Source organism: Scyliorhinus canicula, chromosome 9 (assembly GCF_902713615.1).
Source record: "Scyliorhinus canicula chromosome 9, sScyCan1.1, whole genome shotgun sequence".
Classification (NCBI taxonomy): Eukaryota; Metazoa; Chordata; class Chondrichthyes; order Carcharhiniformes; family Scyliorhinidae; genus Scyliorhinus; species Scyliorhinus canicula.
In genome coordinates, this window is record NC_052154.1 from 154417251 (window position 1) to 154438477 (window position 21227).

A 21227-nucleotide genomic window follows, 5' to 3' on the forward strand; every position below is an offset into this window, starting at 1 on the left:
ACGTGGCTGGAGTCAGGTCCAACTACCTGAGACAGCGCCTACTCGAGAAGGGTGCCTTGGATCTGGAAGAGACGATAAAGCTAGCCTCCTCCCTAGAAGTAGCGTTCCAAACCCTAAATGCGTTCCCCTCTGATCACGCGACCCCTTGTGGACCCCCGACCAAAGAGTACCCCAGGCCTGTGCCGCACGGCTGCCCGCCCAACACGGGGGGGGCTACCCTGCTATTTCTGTGGCCAGCATCAGCACCCTAGGCAGCACTGGCCAGCCCGGAACGTGAACTTCAGCGACTGCGGGAAAAAAGGACATTTTGCTAAGGTTTGCCTGGCCAGGTCCAAACCCTCAAAATCGTAGGCCCGACCCTCAGACTCACAGGCCAGCAGATCCCACAGTGTAGCAGCTTGCCTGCCGGCTCCACTCCCGGATGCGTCATCGGCCTTGTGCTGTCCTTGGGGGCAGCTATCTCCAAGCCCGCACAACATGTGCGACTCACGGGGGCCGCCATCTTGGCCATTCTCGTCCACGCGGCACGCCACGTGCGACTCGTGGGGGTGCCATCTTGGACGCCATCTTCCTCGCCGCCCGACATGTGCGACCAACGGGGGCCGCCATCTTGGCTGCCATCTGCAATGCCGCCCGACACGTTCGACTGACGGGGGCAGGGGCTGGTTTAGCTCACTGGGCTAAATCGCTGGCTTTTAAAGCAGACCAAACAGGCCAGCAGCACGGTTCGATTCCCGTACCAGCCTCCCCGGACAGGCGCCCTCCTTTGCATGGCCACAAACGAGACCCCTCATGAAAGTCTGTTTGTTTTCCCCAGGAAATCCATCTCCGGGGCCTCGCCTCCGTCCTTGCTGAAGACACCGGGGCCAGTCCTACTCAGAAAGCACGTCAGGAGCCATAAGTCCGACCCCCTGGTCGAAAGGGTCCACCTATACACCAACCCCCAGTACGCATACATAGAACACCCCGACGGCCGACAGGATATGGTTTCCCTCCGGGACCTGGCACCCGCAGGTTCCACCACCACTGCCACCCCAACTTACCTCGCCCAACCTACGCTGACCAAGGCCCCCGCCCCTACATGGCACCCGCAGCCCCTCCCGTCCCCATTCCCCCTTCACCGACCCACAGGAACGATGCTCCAGAAGACACGCTCCCGGAGTCCGCGTCTGTACCTGCACTGGCAACTTCACTGCCCATACCCACATGGATGAGTTCGACACCCGGGCCAGCTGCGATACCAGAGCTTCAGCGATCACAGCGCACGATCCGGGCGCCGGACAGGCTGAACTTGTGAACCCTTCACCCCCGCTGGACTTCATTTTTTTAACAGGGGGTGAATGTGGTGAACGTATTGCAGTAACCATTCACCATGTATGTAACTGTACCACGCTGTTGCCCATGAGGGCTCCACCTATGGACCATTGTAAAGTATTACCCATGATGTATCATGTTGGTGCCTTTGTGGGCTCCGCCCCTGGCTCCACCCCTTGAGGGGAGGTATAAAAAGCAGTAGCCCTGTAGGCGGCTCTCAGTAGCAGTGCAGTCGCAGGCAGGCACTGTTCTAGTCGATTGAAGCCACACAGTTTACATCTAAACTCTGTTTCGCGTGAATTGATGGTCGCATCAATAAGAGGTTGAGTAATGGTGTATGTAGGGACACAGGCACCTCACCTTCATTCACATCTACAGTCTCATTCTTAATCCCCCCAATCCCAATCTCTGACTGTCCTGCTCAGTGTTCCAGCCACGCCCTGTCCCATTCCCACCTTCACTTTGAAACCTCTCCAGATGCCAAGTTTTGAACATCTGGCCTCCCCTGTGCCTTTCAAAGACCAAGAAGAAACACACAATGTTTATATTTGTTCAGGGAATGTGGCCCAGCATTTATTGCCGGCCTCCATGATTGCACTTGCACTGAGTGGCTAGCTAGGCCATTTAATAGTCAAGTGGATCTGTAGTCACATGTAGGCCAGATCAGGTAAAGGTGGCAGATTTCCTTCACTAAAGGGCATTGTTGAACCAGATGAGTTTTTACAGCAATCGCCATGGTAATCATTAAACTTTCAACATTTTTATTCAATTCAAATTTCACCATTTGCCGGGGTCCCCAGAGTTTTACCCCGAGTCTCTGGATTACTAGTCGAGCGACCATACCACTCCACCACCTCCCCACAGCACTATATAGCGCTTTTAACATAATAAAGCATCCAAAGCCACTTCCGAGGAATATTATAGAGCCACATAATGCAATATTCGAGCAGGTGGCCAAAAGCTAGATCAGAGAGGTAGGTTTTAAGGAGCATCTTCAAGGAGGAGGGAGAGGTAGAGGATTGGAGAGGGCTGTGAAAGGTGTGGTAGAAATCCGAGTCTTTTTGAATTCGCGCTAAACTGAGGGGCAGGAATAGACCAGCTGGTCCGTTGTGCCTGCCCCACCCCCATCACAACGCTGGAACTTTGTGGATAGACCCAGCCTCAGTAGCGCCTCTCTCAACCCCTAGTCATGTAACTCAGGGAAGCGATGCCATGGGGAGTTTAATGCGCTAGTCGCAAAGGGACAATTGAATAAATAACTACGCTTGGATACATCTGCACCCACTGGAACCACAGAGCCAGAATTCAGGTCCCACGGAGCCCTTCTTAGCTCTAAAACGCCGGTGCATTTACCCAATTCCCAAATTGTCCTCTCCAGCCGTTTCGCTGTGGAAACACTAGTTTATCCTCATGTGAAACGAATAAATGCATTGCTCGCGTTGGTGTGAAATTCCGACTTGTCCATCTGCCTCACTAATGTTTTTCCACCATTTGATTACTGATGTACAACCTGCTATTTGCCCTTCAAGTTTCCTACATCAGTAATCAGTGACTACACTTCAAAGCTGCAAATGCTTTGGGATATCGTGAGGATGTGGAAGGCGCTATATAAATGTGAGTTTCTTTTTTTTCCCCCCCCCAGAAGTTCCACAGAAACTGGAGGAGAATGTGGCTGCTGATGTCCTCTCTGATTCTTCCCTCTTCACTCACTGGGGCCGTGGCCTTACTCCTGAAAATCGAAGAGTTGCTTTGAAGAAGTTCCAGTATTATGGTTACAACAGCTACCTCAGCGACCAGCTATCATTGGACAGGTCTATTCCGGATCTCAGGCCTGATGGGTATGTTGTACACACAACTCTGCGTCATTATTCCCTTTTTCCAGGAAGTAGGCGAGATAACCGTGATCCTGAATTTCTTGGCCAATTGCGCTTCACTTAATTGGTGGGAAACTAGCAGAAATTCCACAGGTAATGATCAGATCCTTCCCAATAGGAAGAACAGAATTGTTGGTTGAAGAGCCCAAGGTCCATCTTATTCACCTTCTTTCGGCCTGGTGGTGCCCTGGTCCAAGGATAATGGATTTATTGACCAATCGCAGCGATCAATCCCACCAATGAGACTACAACAGACCCAGACATGAGGTGAGGAAATCCCCCAGTGGTGGAGAGCTTTGGGAACCATGGGTACAAAATCCCCTGTTCCTCCCAAACATGTGTCACTCACCACACATCATGCCCCCCCCCCCCCCTCCAGCCTCCCCCTCCAGCCCAGCAGGCCCCAATATGCTAGATTAGGTGAGCCAGCCAAAGGTCCATTTAATTTGGTGGGATCAGAAAACCCTGCCATAAGTCTCAAATTCCTCCTAGACTCTGTCACAAAACCTTATTTTCTGTCGCCCCCCCCCCCCCCCCCCCCCCCCCCCCCACCACCACCATTTGATTGGATGGTGGTAGGAATGGGCGATAGCAAATGGAAAGTCCAAGCCTCTCGAGAGAGGCAGGTTAACAATTTCGATGTTATTCGATATTACAGCGATATTGGCTCACTGTTTCGTCAGATCCACGGCTTTCCTGAACGTCCTGAAATTCACCAGTGGAACCGACACGGGGCTTTAGTAGCTCCCGTGTCTAGTCACGAGGCTGACCGTTCTCTCCTACCCACAGTCAATGTTCTTTAGCTTCACTTCAGCCTGTGCTGACCAGCTGGAGATCCAGATTGACAGTGTGGTGTCAATTCATCCTAGCTTGCCCTCTTCTTCTGCATCCAGTAGGAACCCATTGCTTGCCCCGATGGGCAGGCCACGGTGGCGGAGGTCGGGTGACATGACCAAGCTAGCTTGAACCATCTTTTGCAAATGATGGATGAAACTGGAGGCTGTTCTGAATGTTTTCTCACTCCAGTGCTGGGTATAAATTCCCACCGATGTATTGCCTAGAATCCTTCAAAGACATCTGGTATGAAAGGCATCCAGTTTCCTTTCTTGGCAGGTTTTCAGCTTCTAGATTTCACAACCATAGTGGAGGGCACATTTGCATTTCAGAACCGAAGTCTTATTTTCATGGAAAGCTTTTAACTGTTCCTGATCTTTTTCCAGTTGGTTGAAAGCTGATGATGTTTTACCTATGCCCACATTGAGGCCTTTGTCTGAGGCTCCCCGGATATTAATATTAATGAAACTGCCCAGAAAGGTGAAGTCCTCCACACTGTCAATCTTGTTTTGATTGACGTAAACTCGATGGCATGACGGATCTGGAGAGGGCTGACACACTCTCAGGCAACGATCTCAATACGTACTCAGTCTTTTTTTTTTACACTTTGGGACTTTGCTGCATCACCTCAGGATGAAAGCTGCTTTTTCTGCACGAGTTTGCAGCACTAGCAATAGAGGCCACACCACCTTGCTGTTCACAGACCTGTAGCTACACAGCAGAGGAGAGCAGTTGGGGGGAGCAGGAGATGACAGGGGGGTGGGGAGCTGTGGGGCAGGAGAAGCTTGGAGCAGGAATCGCAGGGAGCAGGAGGGTGGTGGGTGTGGGGGAAGGAGACAGGGGGAAGGAGGGGGTCAGGAGACAGAGGAGCAGGAGATGCGGTGGGAGGGGTAGTAGCGGGGTGGAAAATAAGAGAGAAGTTAAACCGGAGTGGGAAGAGCAGGAAATGGGGGGAGGTAGCAAAGGGGGAGCACTAGAGGTTGGAGGATTCGGAGGGAGAGGGGGAAGCAGTTGAGGAGGAAGACGATGAGGGGCAATGTACCCTGAGTTCCCACACTGCTTCTCCAAATGCCAGGGATGTGCTTCTTGATGCAAGATTCCTCCAAGACAGAACCTAACCATCTCCCTTTAACATTCAATGGCTGAATTCCCCCACATCAACATCGGGGAGTTACCTTGGGCCATAATCTTAACTTGATCAGTTGTATAAATACCGTGGCTACCAGAGCAGGTCAGAGGCTCGGAATCCCACAGCGAGAAACCCACCTCCTGAATCCCCTACCTACAACGCACAAGTCAGGAGTGCAATGGATTCCTCTCCACTTGCCTGGATGGGTGCAGCTCCAACAACACTCAAGAAGTTTGAGATTACTCAGGACAAAGTAGTGCAATTAACCGGTACCCCATTCCCATTTTGAATGTTCACTCCCTCCACCACTGTCACATAGTAGCTGCAGTGTGAACCATTATTGCGCCCCTGCAACTTGCCATGGTTCCGTCGACAGCACCTTCCAAACCTGCGACCTCTAAAGAGGAAGGGCAGCAGGCACGAGGGAACACCACCACCAGGAGGCTCCCTTCCAAGTCACACACCATCCTGCTCTGTCGCTGGGTCAAAATCCTGGAACTCTTACAGCACTGCGGGTGCAGTGATTCAAGAGTCCCCTCCGCACCACCTCCTCAAGGGCAGCTAGGAACGGTTCAGAATGCTGGCTTTGTCAGCTACTTCCACACCTCATCAAACAATTTTTTTAAAACTAGTAGAGTGAATTATCCATAAGATTGCAAATGTTTCACCCATTAGAAAGATTATTCAGCGGGGACAGTGAGGGATAAGATACTGAAAAGAGGTTGAAATGGATTCACCGTTGTTATGGCAATAATAATTACTGAGACAATCAATGGTGTGATGAATCACCTGGCTGTAATAGGTACCCATTCCCACCCACAGACAACCAATACAAGGGAGAGCGTGCAGACACAGATGGGACACGCATAGCCCATTTTGCAAGGGCATCTGTATAATCTTGCTGTTGGTTTTTAAAATGAACCTTCTTATTTGTTTTTCATAATTTGCACAAATTACAAACGACTCGAGCGCAGAAAATAGGGACCCACATAAATTGGCACAGAATTAACGCTATTTAAATTATTTCCAATGAATTGCCAGCTTCAGTGATTGGAATATTTAATTCTGAAGTAATCTAAATGTAGATTGGATTGTTGGAAGGTTAATTAGTTGTGTATTTTTGTGTCACTCTGGAGTACTTTCCACCTTTGTTTCAAAGTAGGTGTGATTTAAGAGTAACTGAATTTGTACTCTCCACACTCGGAATGCTGTACCCTGGAATACGCTTGGTGTAATGTTATCTGTTTTTTATTCATTTGCAGATGTGGGTGTTGCTGGCAAGGTCAGCACTTATTTCCCATTCTATAATTGCTCTTTAGAAGGTGGGGGTGAGCCAGTTTCTTATCATTACTGACACTAATATTTTTATTCCAGATTTATTTAGTTATTTAAATTTAAATTCCTCAACTGCCATTGGTTTGAGTTGTACTCATGTGCCTGGATCTTTAGTTAAGGCCTCTGGTTAAGTAGTCCAGTAATATAATCATTCTGCTTCTACCCCCTACTCCCCAAGCCCTCGCTGGGCATGATCCAGATACTGATATTTAAAAGAGCAATTAGGCTAATTTAAAATGTATGGCCTACCTGTATGCACAGGAGGTCACCGGCTGCACCAACATTTACTGCCCATTCCTAGTTGCCTTTGAAAAGGTGGTGGTGAGTGTGGTGATATGATTTGCATAGCTGTCTGCCATTGGGGCAGAACACCGGCTTACCATTGGCCCTGGTCGGTCATGTGCCTCTCGACCGATTGGTTGAGACCAGGCATGTGACAGCTCTCCGGTTGGTCGAGAGGCTGAGTTAACCACGCCTGTTTACCGAAGTATAAATAGTCGAAACGCCCGGCGGTCGTCCATTTTATTGTAGACAACCGCAGGGCTAAGTTCTAGCTTATTAAAGCCTAACTTTTATAAAGCAACTCGTCTCTCGTGCAGTTGATGGCTCATCAGTGAGCTGCCTTCTTGAACCGCTGCAATGCCTGAGGTGTAGGCTCACCCACTGTGCTGTTAGTGGGGGAATTCCAGGATTTTGACCCAGCGACAGTGAAGGAACGTCGACATATTTGCACATCAAGATGGCGAGTGACTTGGAGTGGAACCTCCAGGTGGTGGTGTTTCCAAGTATCTGCTGCTCTTGTGATCATTGGTTTGGAAGGTGCTTGCTAAGGTGAGTTCCCGCAGTGCGTCTTGTGGATGGTACACGCGGCTGCCACTGTTCGTCGGTGGTGGAAGGTTTGAATGTTTGTGGCAGGGGTGGCAATCCAGTGGGCCGCTTTGTCCTGGATGGTGTCGAGTTTCTTGAGTGTTGTTTGAGCTGCACTCATCCAGGGAAGTGGAGAGTATTCCATCACACTCCTGACTTCTACCTTGTAGATGGTGGACAGGCTTTGGGGAGTCAGGAGGTTCCTCACCTTTGGCGTACTCTGGTAGCCACAGTATTAATGTGGCTAGTCCAGTTCTGTTTCTGGTCTATGGTAACCCCAGGGTGTCGATAGTGGGGGATTAAATGATGGTAATGCCATGGAACATCAAGGAGAAATGGTTAGATCCTCTCTTGTTGGAGATGGTCATTCCCTGGCACTTGTGTTCTACAAATTTTACTTGCCACTTGTCAGCATTAGCCTGGATATTGTCCAGGTTTGCTGCATTTGGACATGGACTGCTTCAGTGTCTGAGGAGTTGCGAAAGGCGCTGAACATTGTGCAGTCATCTGGGAACGTCCCCACTTCTGACTCTATTATGGAAGGAAGGTTTTGGATGAAGCAGCTGAAGATAGTTGGGCCCAGGACACTACCCTGAGGAACTCCTGCAATGATGCTGTGGGACTGAGATGATTGACCTCAAGTACGTATAAAAAAAACTGATAGCCCCTATTTTGAGGAAGAGGAGGGGGATTTTCACCGGTCTCCTGGCCCACATTCATCCCTTGACCAGCATCACTGAAAACATATTATCTGGTTATTTTCCCATTGATATTCTTGGGATCTTGCTGTGTACACATTGGCTGCTCTGTTTCCTGCAATATGATGAGTGCATTTCGAAACGACTTCATTGGCTGCAGAGCCATTTGAGATGTCCTGAGGCCACAACATATTTCAGAGAAATGCAAGCCTCTCTTTGTGTGTTCCTTTCTTGTGTGTTTCTGGGGTCACTTTCTCCACGCCAATTTCAGATCACTTGATTTCAGAAATGTCATCTCGAGAGATTTCTGACTTGCTGGGTGAGAATCCCTTGGCAACACATCCCTTTTCATGAAACCAGCAAAATGCTTTGATTCAAGCTCTTTCTCCAAGCATTTCTTTAAATGAAAGAAACAATCTGTGCACTTGAAAACCAAGAGAGCTCTGTTCTTGGAAGAGAAGGATTACAATTCAGAACTTCATCCAGAGTCAGCACTTAGCATGTCTGCAAAACCAACACTGATGCACAGGCCAATATTCATCACTGCAGGTCCACTGCTAATCAGTGCACTTATCAAAGGAACATATTGATTGAAGCTATAAAAGAACAAATTCCCCTTCACGTGGCTGATTTGTAAAAAGATGAATACTACTCAAGGGTTTCTGCTGGCTACAGGCTGCACGCTTTCATTCAAGACATCTCTGGAACAATTTTAACCCTAAACATCCATTGGGAAATTTGTGTATGGCACTTTGAAAAGCCCAAGTTATTCACCACAATCTACAGTTGTCCTGAACAGGCGCCAGAGACAGGGCCCTTGTGGTGAATGTATTCACCATAATGCATGACATTGTAACCATTGTCTCCACCTAATGTAACCTATGACCTGGAAGTAGCGGCTTCCAGGTACTGTGCTGTCACCCCGGTGGGCTCCGCCTCTGGCTCCGCCCTCACCGGGGCCATATATAACCCGGCCACCTGCGGGTGGCACTCATCTGCATGACCGACTCTGGCTAGGCAAGTTCATGACTAATAAAGCCTTATGTTCACTCGCTCTCTCTGCCTCTTGGTGAATTGAAGGCATATCAGCCCTTCTGTTACATTTGGGTGCTGAATCTCAGACTTATTTGAGGTCCGTGAAGTACGAGTCATGGAGGAGCTGGCTTGACTCCACGAAAGTGGAGATGCCTACCCACCACGACAGTTCTGACCAGGTCAGGAGTGTAGGGTGCGAGCTCACTACCTTATACCACGCAAGCAAAAATTGGGAGCACCAGGAAAACGGGCAGAAATCCTTAAATGGGGTCCCACCTACCATTTTCAAATGGCTTTGGAGCCGTTCCGACTCTGCGAAAATCCAGGCCATGGTGTGAGGGGAATTTCAGTATCATTGCGCCCTTCTTTGTGTTATCTCTTCCAGTCTGGATGGTCTCACTCTTGTGCGGGATACACTTGTTCTTTCTGGTTTTGACACTTGCTGCTTTAGTCTCTGGGTAGTTTGATAAAAGGTCAATTTCCTTGCGCTCCAAGTGCACACTTGGGGTAGAAGAAGAAATCACACACCAACCATTGGATGGCCGCAAGGGTAACTACAGGCATTTTATAGTTCCTCTCATCTTGGAACATTTCAGTCATGGTGAGAGGGGAACAATGTGTGAAGACTCCAAAAAAAAGCACTGTGACTGAAAGATTACCTGCAGGTGAGAAAACTGCGATGAATTGTTGGAGTATCTATTTGTTGCTTTAGATATTCTATCAGTCTCTCTGTCTTGTAAAGCTTTTTTCTATCTCCCTCTCTGAGCTCTCCCCACATTCCTTTATCTGTTTCTTCCTCTTCATTTTCTCTGCTCTTTATTTCCAACGCTTCCCCTGCCAATGACTTCTTTCCCTCCTGAGGAAGGAGCTGCGCTCCGAAAGCTAGTGATTCGAAATAAACCTGTTGGGCTTTAACCTGTTGTTGAAAGATTTCTTACTATTCTTTCCCTCTGTAAGACGTATATTCTCTCCCATTCTGCTGGCTCAGTGAGTTGTGTTTAGAACATTTGCAGTGGGCTTTTCAATGGTGAAGGTCGAGACCACGTTTTAAAGCTGGAGACAATGTGCGCGATTCAGTGGCCTTGTTGCGCTCTAGAGGTCAAAAACGAGATCCATGCCAGGCGCCAAACCGTTTGCAATGCAACCAGCCCTTTCTCTGTAGGTGAAATTGGGATCTCGTCGTAGCATAGCAAGAAACCAATTATCATCATTTAAGCCCTATTTCTATACAATTGAGAAATGAAATGAAATGAAAAATGAAGTGAAATGAAAATCGTTTATTGTCACAGGTAGGCTTCAAATGAAGTTACTGTGAAAATCCCCTAGTCGCTACATTTCGGCGCCTGTTCGGGGAGGCTGGCATGGGAATTGAACCGTGCTGCTGACCTGCCTTGGTCTGCTTTAAAAGCCAGCTCTTTAGCCCTGTGCTAAATCAGCCCCTGAAAAAAAAATCGCTTATTGTCACAAGTAGACTTCAATGAAGTTACTGTGAAAAGCCCCTAGTCGCCACATTCCGGCGCCTGTTCAGGGAGGCTGGTACGGGAATTGAACCCGCGCTGCTGGCCTTGTTTAGCCCACTGTGCTAAACCAGCCCCCAATTAATGGGAGTGACCCCATATACAACGGCCTCCCGTGATCCAACTGCCTCCCAGGATTAGTACTCCTTTTTTAAAATGTGAAGCTGGCGGAAGGGCTGCTGTGGGGACCCGGGGAGGTGAGCAGACATCTTTGCTCACAGGCAACGAGCCTGGGGGTGCTGGGGTTGCTGCCCCTGTGCTCTGAAGGGAGTGGCACTGCGAGGGGAGGGCACCCTTGGCTGGGAGGGATGTCAGAGCTGAGGAGGAGGAAGAGGGGGAAATTGAGCGCTGCTCGGACATGCCAGCCCCTGGAACATGTGTACCTGTTGTGGGGCAACCCTAACCCTGCCCGTCTGTCCCACTGACCACCCATAACCCCCACCGCGGAGGCCTCTAACCGTGCAGCTGAAGGCTGTTGCTAATAGGCAATTGGCAGTTGTCATTAAGTGAGCACTTCACACATCCCAAGTCGGTTTCCTTAGGTAGGTGGGCCATTTGGCATGTGGGAGTCATTGCCTCGCATCCCAATCCGGCTGTGATGCCTGGACACTGTACCTGAACACTGTGGGAGGCAACACCATGGACACAGCAGCCAACATCCCCAGCACTAGGGATATGCATTCAGCCAGAGGGTGGGGGAGTGTAATGGGGAAGGTGTCAGCACTCGGTCCAGGTAACGTTATGTACGTGTGTCAGCGGTACAGGTCTGAGGTCTGGCAGGCTCCCGCTGCGGCTGGGCGTGTGTGGGTAGGGCATTCCAGGGGTGGGTGGGAGGTGGGGTGGAAGGACTTTCTATGCCTGGGGAGATGGGGCAAGGGTTCGGGGGGTTGGAGCTCCATCCGTATAGCAGAAGAAAGTGACAGAGTTTTCATACTGGTTGTGGTGGAGGGTCCCCGAGCAGTAGTCAGGATGTGGGGCACTAATCATGGGGGACTTCAATATGCAGGTGGACTGGGAAAATCAGGTTGGTAGCAGATCCCAAGAAAAGGAAATTGTGGAATATCTACAAGAGGGTTTTTTTGAGCAGCTTGTGGTAGAGCCCACGAGGGAACAGGCAGTTCTGGATTTGGGGACGTGTAATGAGGCAGACTTGATGAGGGAACTTATGGTGAAGGAACCCTTAGGGGGCATTGATCACAGTGTGATAGAATTTACCCTGCAGTTTGAGAGGGAGAAGCTGGAATCAGATGTAAAGGTATTACAATTGAATAAAGGGAATAAAGGGAGAAGCTGGCCAGAGTTGATGGGAAAGGGAGCCTAGCAGGGAAGACAGTGGAACAGCAATGGCAGGAGTTTTTGGCAGTTATTCGGGAAACAGAACAGAAATTCATCCCAAGAAGGAAGAAACATGCTAAGGGGAGGATGAGGCATCCATGACTGATAAGTGAAGTAAGGTACAGCATAAAAGCAAAAGAAAAGGCACACAAGGTGGTGAGGGTTAGTGGGAAACCAAAGGATTGGGAAGCCTTTAAAAGCGAGCAGAGGACAACTAAAAAAGCAATAAGACGGAGAAGATGAAATATGAGTGTAAACTAGCTAGTAATATAAAAGAAGATAGGAAGAGTTTTTTCAAAATATAAAAGCTAAGAGAGGCAAAAATAGACATTGGACTACTGGAAAATGAGGCTGGAGAACAAAGAGCAAAGAACAAAGAAAATTACAGCACAGGAACAGGCCCTTCAGCCCTCCCAGCCTGCACTGATCCAGATCCTTTATCTAAACCTGTCGCCTATTTTCCAAGGATCTACTTCCCTGCCCGTTCATATATCATATATTCTTAAATGATGCTATCGTGCCCGCCTCTAACACCTCCGCTGGCAAAGCACTTTCCACGCACATCTCCCTTAAACTTTCTCCCTCTCACCTTGAAATCGTGACCCCTTGTAATTGACACCCCCACTCTTGGAAAAAACTTGTTGCTATCCACCCTGCCCATACTTCTCATAATTTTGTAGACCTCAGTCAGGTCCCGCCCTCAACCTCCGTCTTTCCAACGAAAACAATCCTAATCCACTCAACATTTCTTCATAGCTAGCACCCTCCATACCAGGCAACATCCTGGTGAACCTCCTCTGCACCCGCTCTAAAGCATCCGCATTCTTCTGGTAATGTGGCGACCAGAACTGCACGCAGTATTCCAAATGTGGCCTAACCAAAGTCCTATACAACTGTAACATGACATGCCGACTCTTGTACTCAATACCCCGTCCGATGAAGGCAAGCATGCTGTATTCCTTCTTGACCACTCTATCGACCTGCGTTGCCACCTTCAGGGTACAATGGACCTGAACTCCCAGAACTCTCTGTGCATCAATTTTCAAATGTACAGAGGTATATTGTATTAATATAAGTAGTAATAGGAAATGAAGAAATGGTAGAGGAACTGAATAGTTACTTTGCATCAGTCTTCTTGGTGTTTATTTTTCTTCTCAAAGTTTACTTGCCCCAAATTGGCCACAGTACTCCAGCTGGGGCCTATTCAGTGATTTTTAAATGTTTGGTATAAATGTCTTTTTTGTGTATATCTCTGTTTATCAAGCCAAGCTTTTTAACAGTTTTATCAATTTGTATTGCCACCTTCAACGAACTGCATGTCCTCCAGATCTTTCTTGTTCTCTGTTCCCGTAAACCCTTTAATATTGTTGCATTAAATTTAAATAGTCTCTACTGAACTTGGAGCAAAGCAGAGTGCGATTCCTCGCTGTGTGACTCTGAATCTGAATCATTTCTTTGGAGTTGGGATGAAGTGAAGCCCCATTCACACTGTGTCGCAGTTTGTAGTTTCAGTTCAGGAGAATTCACGTGTGGGAAAAAAGAGAGAAGCGTTTAAAATGTACCCAACGCGACTGATTTCTATTTGTGATTGTGTTGTTCCAGGTGCAGAAATATCACCTACCCAGCAAACCTCCCTCAAGTCAGCGTGGTGTTTATTTTCGTGAATGAAGCTCCCTCCGTTGTTCTACGCTCCATGCACTCGGTCATATCCAAAACCCCAGCTCACCTGCTGAAGGAGATTGTGCTAGTCGATGACCACAGCAACAATGGTGAGCGTATTAGTCATTGCTTGTGGCTGGGTTGCATCATTGACTCTTAAGAACATGGCTTTTTATGCACAGCAGGAGCCCATTCGGCCCAGTTAACCATTTGCAGAGTTCACAACCGTTTCTTTCAACTGTTCCCGCCTCTCAGCAAACCCATCCACCTGCCTCTTGAACCTATCCTGCTTATTTCAAAGCCTCCCTCAGTAATTACAATGCTGATTTATTGTTCTCTACTTTTCTATAAATACTCGCAGATCTCTCATGATTGCCCACAGTGAGTCACAAATTGCTCTGCCTGATAAAGCCAGGAACATTTTACATGTACATGCATTTTACATGCATGCATGTGCATGTTCATGTGGTTAGCGTGTAAGATTTTGCATATGCATGAGCGTGGACACGTTTGCATCTGTGTGTGTGTCCCTGCCCATGTAAGTGCATGCGTGTGTGTGTGTGTGCATGTGATATGGTGAAAGGTAAGATGAAGAGCAGAGCGTGTGATTTGTTTTGATCATTGGGGTTGCTTTACATCCTTGATCACCGAATATCGCTGACGTTTAGTACATATACACTTGTGTGACCATTCATCTGAACTGCGTGTGTGATGTTTGTAATATCCTGCACGAGACTTACGGGGTGGGAATGATTATCTTCCCTGTGATTCTCGCGGAGTACGAGCTCCCCCACTGAGGGGCGAGGAAATTCCATTTAGCAACGTATAAAAGGTTGGTCAGTAAGACACTGACCAGAAAGAGACCCGGTAAGGATCTACTGGGAGGTGTACACAGTGTAATTGTAAATAAATCAAAGTTCTTTATTTTACTCGTGTCTGGACTTCCATTGACGGAGATGTGCTGATTGGTCACATATCAGGTGACTCTCCTCCGAGACACAGCAAAATAGGCACTTTTGGTTGAATTTAACCCTTACAATCGGACTCATTCATCCCCTCACCCACAGAGAGGAAAAGAATGGCAGGAAGCAGTAGCTCAAAAGGCCGCAGGGAAGCCAGAATCTACGGAAAAGGGCATGAACAGCGAGCAAGCAGGTCAGCGGACCCACGAGGCCAGTGGTTCCCGGCCACCCCCGAGAGAGGGAGAGCAGTGACCCGGAAAGCGCCCCCCCCACCACCACCACCACCACCAGGAGATGGTTGGAAGACATTCCTAACTGAGGAACTAACCACGATGAAGGAAAAGATTAAGGCGGAGATCCCAACGGTGGTCAAGGTGGAAGTGGCGGAGACACTGGCCGCCATGTGGACGGTGCTCGATGGCATGGGGAAAGAGGCTGAAAACCCAAGGGAAAACGATACAGGAACTCAAAAAGGCATCGGCGGACCACAGCGACCGAATCGTCGCCCTGGAGGCCGAGATAAAGAAGTTGGTGGCGACCCAGGGGAGCCTGAAAGGGAAGGTCGAGGACCAAGAGAACCGATCCAGGTGACAAAATATTAGAATAGTGGGCCTGCCAGAGTGGATTGGGGCAGAGGCCCCAGCGACTATGTGTCCCAGATGCTGGGCAGCCTGGTTGGAAGGGACAGCTTTCCCACGCCGCCGGAAGTCGAGAGGGCCCAGCGGTTGCTCCGACCAAAGCCCAAGGCCAGGGAGCAGCCGAGGGCGACAATAGACAAGCTGCACAGATACCAGGATCGGGAGAGAATTCTGCACTGGGATTGGTAGACGATGGCAAGCAGTTGGAAAGGACACAAGATAAGGGTGAACCAAGACATTGGGACGGACCTGGCGAAGCACAGGGCCGAATTCAACTGCACAAAGTCAACCCTGTACAAAACCAGTGTTACATTCGGGATGTTATTCCCAGCCAGGCTCTTGGTGACGTACCAAAACAAGGAGCACTATTTTACTACCCCGGCAGAGGCAGACAAGTTTGCCCCTATGAACGGACGAGACAAAAGGAAAACGAGGCAGGGATGAGAAAGACACAGAGAGAGAAAGCGATGGAAATGGACAATTTTGCACAGGACTGCACTGCCTGGCTATGAGTAAGGGAACTAGCTGAAAGGGAGGAAGGGCAGCAGAGTGCAGGGGAGGGTGAGGAGGAGACAGAGAGGACACTAACGAAATGGGCGTAGGAGGGGGTCAGATCAACCCTGGAATGCGGGCCACCACACTAGCGGGGAAAGCTAGCGCCTGGAAGCATGAGAGAGAGGGGGGCCGTGACGCATCTCCCAGCGGGGAGAGAGTGTCGGGCGGTGGGGGTGGGGGGGGGGGGGGGGGGGGGTACAGTGGTAGGGGGAGATTAGGAGGCAGATAGAAAAGGAGGGGCATGAAGGGCTCTCTCTTCAGCAGGTCAAGTTCGGAAAGATGGAACGAGACGGCACCGTAAGCAGCCATTTTGGAGGGTCCCTAAACAAAGGGAATCGCTGGGGTGCAGGGGCTCACCCACAGTTGGCGTCCATGTTGGGTTGCCCTGGGACAAAGGGAAACCGCGAGCGCAGGGCCTCATGATGACCATGCCCATTTTGGATGGCCCCTTAACAAAGGGGTACCCCGGAGTGCTGGGGCGCATCCACCAGGTATGTCTGGTTGATCCCGCAGAAAGAGGGGAACAGAAACGCCCCACCAGGATAGTCACCTGGAACATTAGGGGACAGCATCCCAGTGAAAAGATCCAGAGTCTTGGCCCACCTGAAAAGTATGAGAGCCGACATAATCTTCCTCCAAGAGATGCACTTGAGGTAGAAGTACCGACTGCAGGTAAGGACGGGCTGGGTGGGACAGACCCTATCATTCTTACTCCAGGACGAGAGCCCGGTGTGGGGTAGCAATTTTGATAAGCAAGAGGATGGTTTTCTCAGCGATAAAAACGGTTATGGACAAAGGGTGGGGGCCATATATCATGGTCAGTAGTGTCCTAGATGGTGCCCCGGTAGTCCTGGTGAACGTGTTCGCGCCCAACTGGAATGACACGGAGTTTGTAAGAAAGACCATGGTGGAAATCCCTGACATAGATACATACCGAATAATCATGGAGCGGGGAGGGGGGGGACTTTAACTGTGTACAGACTATTAGCATTGGGACTATGGCGCTAAGGACCCGGGTTCAAATCCCGGCCCTGGGTCGCTGTCCGTGTGGAGTTTGCACATTCTCCCCGTGCCTGCGTGGATTTCACCCCCACAACCCAAAGATGTGTAGGGTAGGTGGATTGGCCACGCTAAATTGCACCTTAATTGGAAAACATGAATTGGGTACTCTAAATTCATTTTTTAAAAGTGACCATTTCACACAACCCAGGTGGATTCCGGATTCCCCATAGTCCGCACCATGGTGTGGGTGGGTGGGCCATGTAGCAGGTGTCATTGCCAAGCATCCCAATCAGACCATAATGCCTGGACATTGTGCCTGAACACTGCGGGAGGCACCATCCAAACACCCAGGGGATGGGACAAAGCTGCGGGGACGGGACAAAGCTGCGGGGACATGTCCACAGTCAGAGGGTGGCTGAGTGCCGTGGGGAGGGGCCAGCGCTCGGTCCAATTGTCGTTGTGAGTTGGTGTCCAGGGTACAGGGTCTGGGGTCCGGTGAGGGGGGCCCGCTGCGGCTGGAGTGCGTGGGCAGGGCATTCCGTATAACCTTTGACATGGACCAAGCCCAACAAGATGTTCAGGCTGCAGGAATCCCGCCATTGCCGGATGCCCCAGGTCCAGGAGGTAATAGATGCCACGCATGTTGCCCTGAGCTCACCGGGCCATCTGGGGATGCCCCACGTGAACAGAAAGGATGCCCTCAGCATACAGCTCGTGTGCGACCACCAGATGAAGATAATGCTTCCCGGGGAGTGTGCACGACAGCTACATCCTGAGGCAGTTGGTCATCCCTGCCCTCTTCAAGGAGCACCCCAGGGTGGGTGGCTGGCTCTTGGGCATAAGGGGTATCAACTGAGGGCCTGGCTAATGATGCCAATATGGAGGCTGGAGACCAAAGACAAGACGCAATACAACGAGACCAATGCAGCTACCCGGCCGGTCATTGAACGGTGCACTGGACTCCTCAAAATGCGGTTCTGATGCCTCGACTGCACCAGTGGTGCCCTGCTGTACACCACCTGGAGGGTCACCCACTTTGTTGTGGTCTGCCATGTCCTCCACAAGTTGGCACAGCAGCGGGGCAACGTGCTGGAGGTTGGTGATGAGGAACATTTGGCCACCGAGGAGGGGGCCGAGGACGAGTATATGAGGTGCCGGACAAGCAGGGGTTGGAGAACGAGGCAGAGGAGGATCCTGAGGCCCATCTGGAAGCTGCACGGCAGGCGGCAGCGGTGAGGGTCCGACAAGACCAGAGGGCCAGGGAGGCGCCTATATGCCTGCTTTTCCTAGGAGATGGCCTGGTCTATGACGCATCCCCATGATGCACTCTGAGGTGGAGGCAGCCTGCTGTTTACCTCGTCCCGTGGCCTTTGATGCCCCTGGCGGGTGTCCTCTGGGGCCAGAAGGCCCCGGCTCACCATCTGCATATACACAGTTGTGCCGCCCTGTCCCGTGTGCTCACCCTGAGACGCGGCCTCATCAGAAGGGTGGGACTCGGGAGAGCTGGTGGTCACCGTCGCCATCCCATGGGACGGATCTGGGTTGGCACTCAGCACCTCCTCCTCCCGGTTTGTGTCCATAGGGCCCTGGGGTCCACCTTGGGACAAAGGGGCAGGTGGTTCGAGCCCGGCTGCTCCTGCATCATCTGGCTCTGCCATCCCTGATGGTTCCCCGTAGTCCGCACCATGGTGTCTACACCCTCGGCAATGCCCAACTGCAACCGGGACAAGCTTCACCTCTTCCATGCTCATCTGAGAGCAGGACATGTCCCACAGAATCTCATCAAGGTTGGCCTGGTACTGGGTGACATCCCCAGTGAGTCAGACATCCTTCCGAGACCCTCAACCACCCCATCACCGACTGCACGATGCCTTGGACACCTTCACTCATTGTGCCGATGTCATGCACAGGCTCTCCACTGCGGTCGCCACCCCAGCAGTGTTAGCTTCGGTTCCACTTATTGCCGGCGTTATCTCCTGTGCCCCTAGCCTCTGGGATTCCTCCAATCAGCTATGGATCTGCTGGAGTGACGTTGACGTCTCCCTCTGAACGTCCTGGTCGCTCCCTACCATCTCCATCAGCTCCGGGTAACCCTGTTCCAGAGGCTCAGCATCAGGTTGGGAGCCAGCTGGTTTCTGAGATCCAGAAGCCCTCTGACTGTTGTCTTGCCTGGGAGTTCCTGCCTCCACCTGATGTACATCAGCAGCTGTGTGGTGCTCATCAGATTGTGCCCCAGAAGCCTGACCACTAACATTTCCCACCGAGGTGAGTGTATCTTTTCTGGTGGAGGGTGGGGATGACAGCTGTGACGTGACCACCATTGCATCCTCAGAGTTCTCTTCCAAGGTGTTCTCCTCGGAGTCAGGAGAGGGGGCTGCCCAAGATGGGCCGCGCTGCTGTCTGGAGGACCTGTGGGAGAATGGACCTGGGGTCAGTGGGAGGGATGGGTCAGTGGGAGGGATGGGTCAGTGGGAGGGATGGGTCAGTGGGAGGGATGGGTCAGTGGGAGGGATGGGTCAGTGGGAGGGATGGGTCAGTGGGAGGGATGGGTCAGTCAGTAAGGCAATCACTCCTCACGTTTGAGTAGGTGGAGCCGGTGGTTCCTCAGCGTCCGCCAGCCTCCGCGTTGGTGAGCGCCCTGGCCTCAGCCACCTCCAGGGTCCGCTCCGCGAAGGCAGTAAGGATTCACAAGTCCCGCATCCCACCACCAGTCTGGGCCCTCTCCTGCCAATTGTGGGAGAGCTTTTCCTGAGGAGTCAGAGAGGGCATCATTAGCCACACGCGTGGTTCACAGATGTGGGGCTATTTTGGTGTGGGGAGGGGTGGTGGTGGATGCTCCCTTGGGGGGGTAGGGGGCACGATGGTGCCTACTCACTCTGGCTGCCCGGTGTAGATCGTTGGCCTTCTTCCTGCACTGGAGGCCAGTCCTCCTGGTCACACTCCCCGAGTTGACTGCTGCGGCCACCTCGTCCCAGAAAGCACTGGCTGCCCTATGGCTGACCCTCTGGGACCAATGGGGAACAGGACATCCCTCCTGGCCTCCACTGCATCCCTGAATCTGGGGGCTGGTCTCCTCGGCGCCATTGTTGCGAGTTGGCTGGGATTGGCTGAGCAAGTGCAGCTTAAGGGCTGCTCGACCTTTGTGTGTGTGTGTGTGTGTGGGGGGGTGGGGGGGGGGGGGGGGGGGTGGGGGTGTTGAAATAGGATGGGGACTCTGGAGCGAAGCACTGAGCAGGGCCAACTCCACCTCCTCCTGCGCTAGGCTGAGCTTCGTGCAGCTGAAATTGGTGCACAGAGCGCACCTGACCAGAACCTGAAAGAGCAGGTTCTTTTCGGAGGTGGAGGATAAATGTGAACGGTGCCAGGGAGTCCCGGCCAACCATACCCACATGTTCTGGGCCTGCCCCAGACTTGTCGGGTTCTGTACAGCCTTCTTCGAGGCAATGTCCAAGGTTGGGGCAGCACGGTAGCATGGTGGTTAGCATAAATGCTTCACAGCTCCAGGGTCCCAGGTTCGATTCCCGGCTGGGTCACTGTCTGTGCGGAGTCTGCACGTCCTCCCCGTGTGTGCGTGGGTTTCCTCCGGGTGCTCCGGTTTCCTCCCACAGTCCAAAGATGTGCGGGTTTGGTGGATTGGCCATGCTAAATTGCCCGCAGTGTCCTAAAAAGTAAGGTTAAGGGGGGGGTTGTTGGGTTACAGGTATAGGGTGGATACGTGGGTTTGAGTACGGTGATCATTGTTCGGCACAACATCGAGGGCCGAAGGGCCTGTTCTGTGCTGTACTGTTCTATGTTCTATGTTCTATGTTGTGGGAGTGAGGGTGGAGCAGTGCCCAAGAATGGAAGTCTTCGAGGTATTGGACCAGCCAGAACAACAAATAGGGAAGAAGGCTGATGCCCTTGCCTTTGCTTCTCTAATCGTCCGTGATGAATCCTGCTTGGCTGGCCATCAGCAGCACCCTTATCGGAATTTCTCCACCTGGAGAAGATTAAGTTCACCATCCGAGGGTCAGAAGATGGCTTCCACAAAGTGTGGGGGCCATTCACTAACTTGTTCTAAGACTTGTTCGAAGCCAACAACCAAGAGAGCGGGGAGGCGTGATGCACAGGAGCCATCGGAACCACAGAGAGCAGACACAAATGGGAGGGGGGAATGGGCAGGGAGAGGGGGCAGGGGAGACCAGAGGAAACAACAAGGGGGAGGCCAGAAAGCAGCCGACACAAGGACCAGAGGGGCCAACACAAGGCCACATGAAAGATCACCCTGAAAAGCAGACTGACAACAGGAGAGGAAGGGAGGGGTGGCCAAGCGACAGGGCGAGGGAAGGGAGAAGGAGGACACTGCCCACAGACAAACACCGAACAACCACCCGCGGTGAAGTAAAGGGCCAGGGAAAAGATGCTGAAACAGTGAAAGAAGGGAGGTGGAGTGGGGGGGGGGGGGGGGGGGGGGGAGCAAGAGGGGGGAACGGG

At 51.3% G+C, this 21227-nt stretch overlaps 1 protein-coding gene across 2 annotated transcripts in view; it reads left to right on the plus strand.

The window, feature by feature from the left end:
* Nucleotides 1–21227, plus strand: part of LOC119971809 (polypeptide N-acetylgalactosaminyltransferase 18-like) — a 400070-nt gene that overhangs the window by 219871 nt on the left and 158972 nt on the right. For both annotated transcript variants that reach the window (XM_038807980.1, XM_038807981.1), the window contains exons 2-3: nt 2957–3152; nt 13541–13707. In XM_038807980.1, the coding sequence (XP_038663908.1) occupies nt 2957–3152; nt 13541–13707 (363 nt within the window). The remainder of the gene's footprint in view (nt 1–2956; nt 3153–13540; nt 13708–21227) is intronic.